Raw genomic sequence first — 14,874 nt, forward strand, 5'->3', positions numbered from 1 at the left:
TAACTCCCTTGGGCAGAATAAATGCTGAAGCTCAATATACACTCAATGCCATGAGGAAGGATTTGATGGTCTGGATGCGTCCTGCGTAAGACAAAACCATACCTTCCCAACCCTTAATACGCTGATCAATCTTCAGTAACATCGACTGGCAATCAGCTAGAGATAATCTAGCAGATAGGAGGGAGAGCCCCAGATACCGCATCGGGAGGTGCCCTTCCTGAAATTCGAGAACTACAAGCAACTGGTCCCCATCAATGATTTTTTTTATTGTTACTCAATTTGTAAACTTGGAAATTAATTGTTTTTCTTTGTGTTAGCAATACCATGGTTCAATAATTAAATTGTTAACTTCTCATTTAAAATTCATGAGTTTGAATTTCATATAAGAGTTATAGAGCTTGCCCATTTTGTGTGGTAATCATTAGGGGTGATAAAAAAAACTTTCAAATCGCCCAATCAAATAGAATTAAATCATTTTCTATAATTTATCTTACAAATCGTAGTTCTAAAGTTTTTATAAAACCGCATTGCACTTTTAGTTTGATTTTGATTTATAACTAAAAAACCGCCAAAAATTGAATAGAGTTGTTAAATATATAATTATTTTTTAAAAATTATATATGTGAAGTAATTTGATAAAATGAATTGATTGTTTAGAAGAATTTCATATTCAAATTATCGAAGTCCAAAATTTATGTGTTATCAAATGTTCACATTGCAACACCCATTTTTGTAAAACTTTAGATTTTGACTCTATACAAAAAGAATATGTTTAAGTTTTAATAACAAATCAAGCATGTTGAAATTTTCCTCTTCCTCCTCTTTCTCTTTCATTTCCATCATGTTCTCTCTCTTTTCCTCTCCCCCTTTCTCTCTTCTCTATTTTGGGGAAATATAAATTGCATTAATAGAAAAAAAGGTATTGTGATTATATCATCACTAAGTTATCATCCAAAATCTATATAGAACAAAAGATTGTAATGACAACTTTAGCACTTCTCCAATATTCCTAATCTAAACTTGGTCTTCAATTAAACTGACCAATTCTGTTGATAGTATGTTGAAATCGTTTCTTGTTTCACTCCATCCAGAGATGGTATACAAGTTAGGCCAGAACTATTCGACAAGAAGCATTGATAAGATGCTTCCACCCTTCATAGCTTAGATGCGCAGGTGATGGCCTGATGCCAAAGTAAAGGTGGCCACTTCAGTCCAACTACAACCCGCAGCTGCTCCAAGCACTACCTGGAATAGGGATTGGAAATACAAATGGGATTGAGTCTCTAAAGCACCGTGTTATAGCATGCATTCTACCAATTAAATGTGTAGCGAACTCTTATCTAAAGTGGACAATTTTCTCAGAATTGCAAACCACGATTATGAAATGGTTTCTGGTATTTTAAGTGGCCCCCTGAAGAGGCTAGCCCACAGCACCTTCTCCCTAGTTGATTTGAAAAGTTTGTATGCTATTGTAGTAGTATATTGTCCATTATTCCAAAATTTCTCTTAAATTTTTTTTCTTTTGGTGCTGCTGATTTGAACTTATAATGGTTAAATTGATAATATATTTACAAAAAAGAAAATCGATATAGCAAAATCCAAACACAAACAAAAAGGAGCATATTAACCCTTTTCTCCATTCAACTCATTCACCAAAAGACATAAAAAGGACATATAGAACTGAAAGAGTCTTCCTATCAAATCATTAAATTTAATTTCACATAACAGTACCTCCACAAGTAAGAGAATGTGGGCAAAGATAATGGAAAAAATAAAATAAAGATAGAAACAAAAACAAAACTAAACCAGCACCAACACTCCCCTTCCCTACCTCTACCTCACATCATCTTGGTGGTGGTTGTTTCGGTGTTGGTTCTAGTAGTGTTAACAACCTGTTAATCAGTTTCATTCACAACCTCAGAAGACGACTTGGACTAATGTGGTAGAGAATCAGACGGATTGGGTGAATCTCCAACGTTCTTTGTCTTGGGCTGCTGATTTTTATTGCCTGTAGTTTCTCCTTTCTTGATGCAATCGCTCACCCTTGATGGTTTGGCCAGAGACGTTTCAGACAAGGGCACCAATGGTGTTGCTCTCTGATATGGTGTGGTGGACGAGTAAGCAGCAGCCAGAGGAGGGACGGCCAGACTATATGCATAAGAATATCCATCCAATGGGTGATCAAATTTACACGTAGGCCCATATTTGCAAAGTCCATAAAGACTATAATATGAACATATGGGTTGTCCCTACATTTAAACAGGAGAAAAGTTGTCAGATAGCAGCAGGAAAATCAAATTCAAGTAAGGGCAAAAACTACAAAAGAACTTTTTATTCATATGGCACTATAGGTTGGCCATGTGTTTCAATGATCATTTACAGGTACATCAGGCTACATCGTGAGCTTTCTCCTGGCTTTTGCATTGTCTAGTTTTAGTTTCTTGCCAATCTAATTAATTTCAATGGATGCAAACTTTTTACCTATATCTATGTTATCATAAAATTCAGATTCCTCCCTTTATAGTGCTTGCATTGGTCTTAAACATAAAGACACAATTCCAACCTGAGTCACAAATAATCTCATTCATATTACTTTCTGTAATATGCAATGTTGATAAAAAAAAATTATAATTTTAATGGAAGGAATACATATAAATTTTCAGGATATATAGCGTGTAAAGACAATAGTTAGCTAATTCAGTGACCCAGCAATGCCAACAAGCAATTTAGTGTCCGCAAAAAATTTTCCTTGACACTTCAATTTAACCCGAACAAGCGACCAGATTGTTACCACTGAATAGTGTAGCTTATAAATCAAATTCACTTTACTTCATAACCAAAATTGTCCAGCATTATGCTTGTAAAAAGATGCAGAAAATATATTCCATAAAGTAGAATGTAGATACAAGCAACAAAAACATAATTACACAACTCAAACTCTAAAAGATTAAACTTTCTATGGAAGTTAGAGGAAAAGGGAATAGAATCATGTCGGCAGGCAACAACACCAAACTCATATCAGTTAAGCAAAAATAACTGAATGCTCTACTGTATGCTGTCAAATGATCACCAAATTAAATATAAGTTGTTTTACTTCAAGCTAATGGCATGTATTAAAGTCATTCCAAACAAATGAATCTAGTTGGTTAGATGACGCTTACCTTCATAAAAGAAAACGATATAAAGAGAAAGAGATGAAGCAACTTACAGGTCTTAAAGGAAGCCCAAGTGGGCCAAGAGAACTTGATGCCACTTGTGAGATCTTCTCCTTAGGGTGGTGATATTTGCAGTCTAATCCATATTTACAACTACCATGGATCATGAAATATCGGCATTCTGGTTGATCTGGTCTTTCTGGCAGATATGAGGCTGACAACTGCCCATTAGAAGCTGGTGTAGTAAGAACACTAGTAACAGACAAAGGAGCGACACTACCCTAGTGACCAGGAATAGACATCGTATTAGCAGTGATGTACATAATATAAAAGATGAACTAGAATTTCTCTAAATAAGCACATCAACCCCAAACAACATGATGCAACAATAGGGCATTGACTAGAACGTTCATTGACAATCAATGCCTTGTCAGAATGGAGGTTGCATAAAGCAAATAAGATAATGGTTTCACTAGTAATTTTTGCAATACTCACACTGGTTTATTTATTAAAATAGAAGAAACAGGGTTAGAATGGCTAAAAGGAGTCTATCATTAATAAAAAAAAAGTAATAATAATAATAACATTTGATACAATCTCCTATATCATAGTTTTCTTCTACCAATCCTTTGTGCATGCCAATGTGTTGTCCAGTATAAGCAAGGTCTAAGCTTAAACTGCAATCCTAGAAGGCGATCTTGCAATACACGTTTCAAATTCCCACCCAGTAAAAGATACTTATATTAAACTAAAAAAATACTATGATAAGAAGTACTCATGTACATTATGTAAGGCATAAGCTTTTAAAAGGATTTATTGCAAAAACGAACAAGATAGGAATTGGGTACTCAAAATAGTTAAGTTGCTAACCAACCACAGTATATAGCATATTCTCAGAGTAACAAGTCCAAAAAAAATAACTTCATGTGGACTTTTGTAATAGATGCAACCGACATTATAGCAATTCGGCAAGGACACGGAATACTGAGAACTAAAATTATATACACCCGAAATAATGCAGGAACAAAGGTTGATCCTAGCACTAACATTGGTGTCCCCAAAACAATATGATATAGAAAATAATTATGTATAAACAATAATTATATATTTAATGAATTGAATAATATAATGAAAAATATGAAAAATAAGGCGAGCTATGATGGAAAAAAATCACATATATATTCAACCAAAAACAACATACCATATATGTATTCCATCCTTGTGATGGAGACAGAAATAAGGGTATATAGTTTTGTGGAAGTTGAAGGAGTGAATTGGAAAAGTAAGTTGCCTTTGACAATGGTGTTGTTGATGGATCACCTATAGATGGTGCCCCAGGTGAAGGTGCTCCTGTAGAGCCACCAGAACCATAGACAGGTCCTATTACTGGTAAGACATTAGTTGTTGTTGCAGGTTGTGGGTGATGGAACTTGCAAGCATATCCATATTTACATAATCCAGTCCGCATATAATAAGGACATGATCTTGTATTCTGAAGACACACACAATCGACAACAATCAGTATAACCACACTACATAAAACTCCACTTTTTAGAGGTATATCTATATCAGATTTTATTCCGACATCGTGCAATAAGATTGAGAATTAATTGAAAGGATGAGAACGAGAAAGACATCAACACCTGGCGCATTGGTAGGCCTACAAGATTCATTAAGACATCTGCCTGCCTATCCTTAGGATGATGATATTTACATGTGGATCCATATTTGCAAGTCCCTGTCTTTAGATAATACTGCAAGATACAACAATCAATTATAAGAGCCATAGACTTTATTAACCAAAACATTCTGAAATTAATACCTACTTCATAATTCTACAAAAGAATATAATTGGAGATTATAGAAAAACACCGGTGGAAATTTCAAGAACTATCAACTTATTTTTTGACTATGGACTCACAGCTATTCATCATTCCACTCCAGAATATAAATCCAACTGCAACCAATTACACTTACTAGTAATAATCATAAACATACACCTATTACATTCATGCTTAATGACTCATATTGTGACATTTCATGTTGATAAGAGTAGCTAACATGATTCATAGATAGATTAGAAGAAGCTATAAATAAAAATGCCAACATCATCCTGTAGGAAAATAAGATAAAGATCATAACTAATAGAAAGAACTGAACAGATAAAGGAACTGATTGTCAAGCCAATATATGTTGTTCAACGTCTTAATGATTTAATTCTAGAATAAACATTTAGGAAATGATCATTCATGGAAGATACAGGTAGTTATGAATATCTTAAACTTGGAGAAACTATCAGGCTTTTCGGTCTACTTATGTGCAAATTGACATTAAATTACCCATTGAGTTAATAAGTTCAATGCTAAATAAACCTGAAAGGTACTCATTAATCAAACATATTTCTTCAACTTCAAAAGTTCAGTGCATGTTTGATGCTAATTGAAATCAGATGTCCAACATCATAAGAGATTCACAATAGTCCTAAAATAAGTTGGTTAAATGATAACCACAAACCATAACTATACACCATATCACAACATAAATTATCTTAAATAGCAAAATACCTTGATAATCTATGGGCAAGATTGATGCAATACTTACATAGTATGGCATGCTATATTACCATAAATGATGAGGAACAAATGAAGATAAACTTCATATTCACATTACTTTGCAAACGAGCTAGAAACAGGCATGTTGCTCTTTAGTATCATAAATCTCAATACCAGCCCCTGAAAACTATACGAACCAACCACTAGCTTAGTGAAAAGAAAATTTGAAGTAATGCCTGGATGGATCATGTGAAAATGAATTTTTCAGATGAAAAAATCAAGTCCAAATTAAACACACCACAAGAAGGGAAAGAGGGTAGCTCCAGTAATTATGTTCTCAGTCAAGATTATTGCTATAGCCACTGTCTAAGGCAAGAATGTTACTTAATGATATCTAACCAAACAAAGTTATCAATTTCCAGTGTGCAGGAAAAGAAAAACGAAGACTAAAGATGACACCAAAAGCCAAAATGCAGCCTAAGAACTTGATGTACACCACAATCCTCAAGAAGAAAATTAATAAAGAAATAGAAAAATAAATTACCCCACAATCTGGTTGCCCCGCTCTTTCTGGCAGCTCACTAGTGTTTTTAACGCCATACACCTAGCCATCATCAACAACAAATTGGAAAAAGAAAAACCACTCAATATCTTTCTTTCGCTCAAATGAGCAATTAAAATGCACACGATTGTGAAGACACGATAGATAGAGAATAAACAAAGAGACGAAACATTTTACAATAGTATTTACTTGTCCAGCATTAGAAGGATGATTGAAACGACAACTGGTTCCATAACCACAAGAACCTGTTCTCAAATAATATATGCAATCCGGTTCACCTGGTCGATCCGGGTATGCACCCGGATCATCACCCACCCTACCATTATCATCGCTCTCCTCTACCTTTAACCGTCTCATGACCTCTGCAAAATCAATCACTGACTGAAATAAAAACATGAAAAAAAACCAAAAATAAAAGGAAGAATTTTTTTTATAAAAATAAAAAGTGGGAGCGAAACAACGCATTCACACAGAGACAAACAAAAGTTATACTTTTTGTTAAAAAATAGAGTTACATTCTAAAATAAAGGAAAATCATAAATTTGATGCATTAATGGCATTACAACAGCAACAAACACCGATCATCAACAAACAAAAAAAGATCATTACTACAAAACACATCGACGCCCAAAAAGAAAAAATAATTATACCAAAAAGAATTTAATCTTCCAAAATAAGAAATCCATACCTTCAACTTTATCGGGCACTGAACCATTCCTCTGCAATTTTCGATTTCCCGGCATCGATCCCCAAAAAGTTTTATATGCACTATACTTGATACGATAATTATACCGTATATAATACTCTAGATTTCGATATATATACTCCAACACTAAACAAACATGCGTATGATTATGATCAATGATGCAATTTCAGAAATCATGCCAACTTTAATTTGATGCAATTTCAGAAATCATGCCAACATTAATTCTCCTCTGATTAATCAAAAAATAATAATAATATCAAAAAAATCTATCACTCGGATTCTTTCATCATTCCTATAAAAATTATTCGATTTCTCTCTCTAGAGATCTTCAGAGAAGAACTCCCAAAATTTAAACCAGCAAATTGTTTCACGAAAGATTTCTTAGCACTCGTATACGATAATTAAATTACATGTACAAGCATATTCTCTTTTAAACACAACATATGAAGGTACGGATGGTGGATGTAAAAAGATAAAATTACCCTTAAGATGTAGACAATGTTGACAAATTTGAAATTCTAGTACAATTTATTTTATAAAAGAAATTGCAAAAAATGTGAGTTTTAGCAAAAGTTTTATTTAGTTAATAAAGATTTTTTTTTTTACAGATATGAAATTTAATTTATGTAAAAAAATTTATTTTGTGATATGTTTATCTATTATAAAGAAAATATGTGTCGAAAAGAGTTGTATGGGATGCAGATAATCCTATATTTGATATGAATTAATTTTTTATAAAATACGGTAAAACATTATCTATTAATTTTGACTACAATAAAGAATATATGCTTTATAATATATTTATATGAGGAAATATTAATATATATATATATATATATATATATGCGGATGATAGTTTATATGTAAAATATTTGTAAGAATTCAAAATATAATTTTACTTGATGATAAAAATTTGTAAATATTAATTTGATATTAAAAATAATAATATTTATTAGTTTTCTGATAATTATATATTTACTTCTGTAATGTAAATATAAATTATATATAACATATAGATAACTATATATTAAAAAATAACATAAAAATTGGTATGATATATTTATACTGATTAAAATTAAAGTTGACATTCATAATATACTTATTTAGATATGTTAATCAATAATTGGTTTATAATTAATTTACTGTCCAATATATACTTATTGATCACTGTAGCATTAAAAATATTGTAATTTACTTAAACTCGTGACATTTATATCTTTCTCAACGCAAATTAATATCAATAAACTATTTATCGTATATAAACACCACGTATAATATGTCATATCATACAATAATAATGAAAATTTAATTTTATTTAATTAATTATTTTAGAAAATATAAAAAATGTAAATATCCATCACGATTTTTTATTTAGAGATATAATATTTAAATAAATTATTTATCAGTTACTTATTTTTATATTTTAATTAGTTTTAGTTAAAAAAGAAAAGAAAAGAAAGATAATAACAGCTATTAGAATACTCGGAGGGCTTTTTTGTCTTTTCAATAGTTGTGTTTACTACAGCTACGGCGTATGGTACTAGGAGAGAGGATTTGGGCGCGGAATACAGGGCATAATTTATTTCTTCCTTTTTCTTTTCTTTTCTTATTAATTTTTTTCCTGAGGGGAAATGCGACAAATCGTGGCCGTTGAAGGGGGTGCAAAAGTTGTAGCGTGCGCTGCAGGCAGGAAGATCACAGCCGTGAATGGGGACCAGTGAGTTGATCATCTCTGATAGGGCCAGAGCCGTCGCATTCGTACATAGTGTGGGACCCAATGGAACCGACCTATAGCATTGGGTCTTTTTTCCCTTTTTTTTTTTTTTTTTGCTTTTAATATAAAAATTTCGAAATATATATGAAGTGGTATTTGGATTGAATTTAGATTCGAATACAATTTTTAAAAAAATTTAAAATACGTTAATATTCAATAAAAATATAATTTAATATTAAAATTGAAGGTGTTCACATTATTTAAATTTATAATTATTCAAACAACTATTAGAAAAAAAAACATGAACAATTGAATATTAACCTTCGTCTAATAAAGATCTTATTCCATTAGTTTTATCTCTAATTTTTACGGTGAATAATCAAAATACCCTTTTGAATTATAAATTATAAATTTGAAATATTTTTTAGAATTTTTTAAAATATATTTTTGGACTAAACTCTCTAGGGATTATTTACATTACGCACCCTCTGATTTTTTTTTTATATTTTTCAGATATTTTTTTTAAAAAAAAATCAACAAGGGTAAAGTAGTAGTTTTCATCTCACTCTGTAAAAACTGCATAATTATTTTTTGTTTGAGGGGGTATTTATAATTTTTCAAATAATAAAAGATATTTATACTTATGTCAAACATATAAAATGTAGTTATCGTTTACCCTATATAAATATATTTGAGAGTTTTTCGTCTCATATATGGGAATAGTCCCACCTTGATTGTTAACCTGTCCAGATACTAATTGGACTCGAAACCCTCTCTGCCCCCAACCTAAGACCCCATGAGTCTATCCTGCATAACTCCGTCATTAATTTTCAATTAATTAATATAATTTTTTGGAAAAAAATTAAATAATTGTTTATAAATACATAATAATTTATCATTATGTTAAAAATATCATTTATTCTATAAAATATTTCATATTTGTACTAAATATGAGTTATAAATTTTAATTTATTTATAAATACTATCGGGTCAAGATTTGATACTTGTCTCGGGCCTCTCGAACTTGCCCTGGTTCTATAAAATTAAAACACACCCCTAATCTCGAGGAACTCGCCCACTCTTGTTTACCCAACCCATTTATCAATGTAGTTATTTTAGAAATCTTCCTCTTAATAAATAGTAGCCAAATTGCATCTTACATCCCTATATTTGTTTAAAATAGCTAAAAACTCCCCTGTATTTAAAAAAAAAAAGCAAAAAACTGTTTGTGATTTCTAAAATCCAGCATAAAACCATTCTTCCATTAAAAACTAATGAAAGGTAGGGTGCATTAGCGGGTGGTGAAAGTGGGCATGATTATTATGCTGATTTTGACCTTTTTTGTTGTTAATTAACAAAAATATGCCTATATTGTGTTTAAAATTACTATGGTCAAATGTACTTATTTTAACCTTATTTTTAATAATTCTTTTATATTTTTCATCTCTCTTAAATAATACATAATTTTATTTTTTAACTATATGTATTTAAATATCAAAACACAAAAAAATGTATATACATTATTTTATAAATTTATAATTTAAATTAAAAAATTAAATTAATATCAAAATACAAAAAATATACTAAGTTCATTTTTTAAAATTTAAATATATATCAACGTAAATGTTAATGAACAATAACAATAATATTTTTAACTAATTTAAATTAATATTTTATAATAATTTTAATAAATTATATACTATAAATAAATTAAATTTCACTAGGGTATGTATTTACAATGAATTTTTATACTTTCTTTTACTATTTTTAAATTTTAAAAATTTAAATAAATTTTTCTTATCATTTTTAAATTTTGCTTTTTTTCTTAAATCAATTTTAAATTTATTAAAAATATATAAAAAAAATTGGGCAACAAGGACACAACTTTAGCAAGCGCCGTGTAGTGATCGCCCAGATCACCCATAGGCGACTGTCGTGCTTCCCTGTGCAACCGCCGCATCATGGTCACCCAAGTTGGGGGCCGATGTTGCCGTCACCCTCCTTGGCGTTGCTCGCCCCCCTTGTGTTGAGCAACACGAGAGGTCAGGGTGGGTGGCGAGGGGAGGGGAGTCTGGTTTGGTGATGGGGTGGGGGTGGAGTTAATTTTATTACTTTTTTATTTTTTATAAATAATATTTTGTATTGTATATTTTATAATTATAGATATAATATATATCAAAATTGATTAAATCTTGATCTTTAATAATTTAGATTTAATAGTTGAGATATATTGATTAAATCATACGGCTGTTATGCAATAAAAAAAAAATCAACGGTCATAAAAATAAAAATAATATATAATAGATAAGGACAATAACGGTCTTTTCACAAAAAAAATTGACGTCGTTAACTTCAACTATCATTGAGGGACAAGTGTGCTATATTTAAAAAAATAAAGGAATTTTTTTATCTATTTTTAAAATACAAAAAGATTTTCAACTGAATTTTAAAAATACACTAGGATAATATGCAATTTGATCATAAATAGTACAACAACTTTTAAGATATAAGAAGATATTTTTAAGTAACAATAAATCTCCAAAAATTGTCGTTGGACAATCATTATAAAAGAAGATAGAACATACGATCTTAATTTATTACCAGTACCATGTCTGAACAAAGTCGGAGTTATTTATTGATTGTTGGTACTGTATTCGAACAGAGTGTAATTTGCCTATATGTAAAAAGGAAAATAGGCAAACAATCTCCTCTAAAAAATAAAAATATATTATTTCTCTTAGCGTTTAAAATAATAGGTAAATTATTATCTTCATACAGGTGGTTTGCATATTTCTCTTAATTCACCTATATATATAGAAAAAAATGTAAGCAATCCCCTTGTGATATCGCAAATGAGCAAATTACCCCCTTATAAAAAAATAAATAGCGATTTACCTGCCTATATTTTTAAAATACAACAATTAACCCCCCTATAATTTTTAAAATGGAGCAATTTACCTCCCTATATGGTGTAAATTGCTTCATTTTAAAAAGTATATGGGGTTAAATTGTTATAATTTTTTCATAAGGGGGTAATGTGCTCATTTTTAATATCACAGGGGGATAAATTGTTATTCACCTATATATATATATATGATTCAATGGTTTAGACTTAAGAAACAAATCGATGGTTTACATTTATTTTTGATTTAAATCAATGGTTTGTATTCGAAAATGGCCCACATATTCAAGTTAACAAACATAAATTTTTTCTTTCTTTTTTTTTATTATTTTTGTATTTTTTATATTTTATAAATTTTATATATAAATTGTATATGTGAAGGTTCCAACCATATGGCCATAGATTTAAGTAACATTTGATCTGGCCTATAGATTAATAAAGATAAGATATGAACCATCAATTTTATATTAGATAGATCCAACGGTTGTGAAATAAAGGTAAAAAAAAAATTAGAAAAAAAAAAAGAAAAAATCATGCATGTACAACACTATTCACGTGAAGAAGGTATTTACGCATGTACAATATCAAATGGGGTGAATTGATGTTTTAATTTTCATAAGGCGACAATTTGCTTATTTCTTCTATCAAAGGTAGGAAAATAGTAATTTACCCTACTTTGTTCGATGGATTTAGCCTATCAAAATATTTGAAAGTTTATCGATATTTAACAAAATTGATTCAAAATTGAAGTTGAATGATTCGAGATTTTTTAAATTTAAAATTTATCCAAATAAATTCAAAAAATTTGAATTTAAGTTCCATTAATTCAAATATTATCCTGAATCAAGTCCATCATATTCTGAAAATTAAATGCATCAATTGGAAAATGATATTAACCAATTAATACTATTATTGCAGCCAACACATTAATCACTTAGCGTGCTTTGAAATGAAATGAATTTATTAATTATAGACCAAAATAAATCATAATAAAGACGATTTTACGAATATAACTAATCATGCGCCCTCGCGGCCAGGAACTACAGTTGGGGCTTGAGAAAGAAAAAAAGATAAAACTAATCATGCGTCTGAACTATACGCTGCATATATTAAATAGGAACGGTTATACCACGTCAGTGTGATATCTATATCTATATTATATATATATATATATATATATATATATATAAAACTTCATTTGTACTCACAAATAGCGGTTACTTACACAAAAAATATCCTTATATATGTTTTTTCAATCAACTCTACTTAAATTTTCTTCTCATCCATATTATATATATATTATCTATTTATACTAATATGAAAATTTAACTCAAACTAATTTTTTTTATGTTGATAATATTCCTAAATTAGTTTTATTTTCTTTATTTAATTTTTTTAAATGTGATTTGTTGGTTTATATATCTTATTCTTATTTATAATATATTTTAAAATATAAATAATTGTTTATTATATGCATGTTTGAAGAACTATTTAAAGCATAGGGGGCTAATTATAATATTTATAATTGAGGGGATAATAGATAAAAATGATATATTTAAGGGGAGTGAACTGTATTTAACACTACTATAGATACAATAAAGTTTATTTTGATTATATATAAGTCTATACAAGATTTAATTTATTTTAAAGTTTTATATAATTGAATTAGTTTTTATTTGGGATTATTTTATTTTTGATCCTCTAACTTAGTTTTTAAATCATACCTGGTATCTTATGTTCCGATCTCTTTAATTTTGGTGCCAATTTTTTTGAAAACTAGCTGTTATGACATGCCGTTCCGCGTGTATATAATAAATAATCTTTTTACACTTTAAAATATATTGTACATAAGAATAAAACATATAAATCGACATATCACGTTAAAAAAGTAAATAAGTAAAATAAAAAAATTAACTTAGGGATATTATTGACATAAAACTTTTGGAATCGCGGTGTCACAAACTGTTATTTGTGAGTAAAAAAAATCTTTCTTTTTATATTAGTATAGATTAGATAGGATGAGAATAAGAATTTGAGTAGGGGTGGTTGAAAAATATAAACGGGATTTTTTTATAATTTAAAAAGTTGTTATCGCTGTGTAAATAACCGCTGTTTATGAATAAAAATTAGGTTTCCTTTTTTTCTTTTTTTCGATAATGGTAAATTTCATTAAGTAAAGGAAAAGTACAGAGTGTACAAATCAAATGGCAATTTAAGTAGGCCATGGTATCTGCCATACTCTATACAAGGCGATGGTACTAATGCTATGACGTAGTTCAACACTAAGTATATGGAAGCTAAGCTCATCAAGAATAATCCGAGTAAGGGACATTGCATCGCGAACCAGCTGTTGATATATCCGTCGATTCCATTCTTGCCAAATTAGTATAAATTATTAAAATTAGTCATAACCGTTCGTCACTAAATAACATTCAGTAACTCATGTTCCGACTTATCAATTTTGCCCCCTAAGTATTTCTAAAACGATCAAAGTTGGTCCTAACCATTAGTTGACTAAAATGATCACTTATTAGTAGTTTGGATAGTCAACTGACTAATATGTTAATTTAGATCGACTGAAAAAAATGTGGAGGATCAAAATTGATGATATTGAAATACGGGATGTCAAAAGTGATCTAGCAACTAATTTATGGGCTCGAAAGTGAAATATATCTTTAATTTTTTCCCCATCCACATCGAAAGGCAATTTACGTATTTCCACAGAATATCCACCTACATAGAATAAAACTGATGAAATGAACGTTTACACAACTAGATTCGGCTAGCAGGTTCAATGGGTCCGACCTAGAACCGGTCATGGTTTCGATTAGATTCATGCGATAAAAATCGCCTTGGTTAGATCCGATGTGAGTTGGTCAAAACCGGCCTGCTTAGTAACCGGCCAAATCAGTTTTGAAAAAAACTAGGATTTTTTTGAAAATCCTTCAATTCTTGTGGTGCTGCTAAATCCGGAACACATCAAAGAGGTTTATCAATCTTTACTATTATTAAAATAGATTGTATTCATTAATAAATTGTGCAATTTTTATAAAATATTATTATAAGTTATATTTACTTAATCTCTTGATATATATATATATATATATAATATTTTAATATGCTACATATATAATATGCTTCGAATTAACTAATTTTTTTTAACTTGATTCGACCGATCAATCCAGTTACCCAATAATTTTAACGAGTTCAATCACCATCTATTTCCTAAACATTGGATGAAAGTATGGGTAAATTTCATTTTAGTCCCTAACTTTTGATTTTA

General features: G+C 29.8%; 1 protein-coding gene across 1 annotated transcript; it reads right to left on the reverse strand.

The window, feature by feature from the left end:
- Nucleotides 1-1,675: 1,675 nt before the first annotated feature.
- Nucleotides 1,676-7,352, reverse strand: LOC105167454 (Zinc finger C-x8-C-x5-C-x3-H type family protein). The gene is made up of 7 exons (XM_011087187.3): nt 6,958-7,352; nt 6,459-6,631; nt 6,252-6,311; nt 4,799-4,909; nt 4,357-4,647; nt 3,209-3,436; nt 1,676-2,249 (listed from the first exon to the last, which is right to left on the reverse strand). The coding sequence occupies exons 1-7, from the start codon at nt 7,010-7,012 to the stop codon at nt 1,935-1,937; spliced, it is 1,233 nt and encodes a 410-aa protein (XP_011085489.1). The 5' UTR covers nt 7,013-7,352; the 3' UTR covers nt 1,676-1,934.
- Nucleotides 7,353-14,874: the final 7,522 nt, after the last annotated feature.

The sequence above is a fragment of the Sesamum indicum genome, linkage group LG8 (assembly GCF_026168435.1).
Source record: "Sesamum indicum cultivar Baizhima isolate 11 linkage group LG8, ASM2616843v1, whole genome shotgun sequence".
In the NCBI taxonomy this organism is placed as follows: Eukaryota; Viridiplantae; Streptophyta; class Magnoliopsida; order Lamiales; family Pedaliaceae; genus Sesamum; species Sesamum indicum.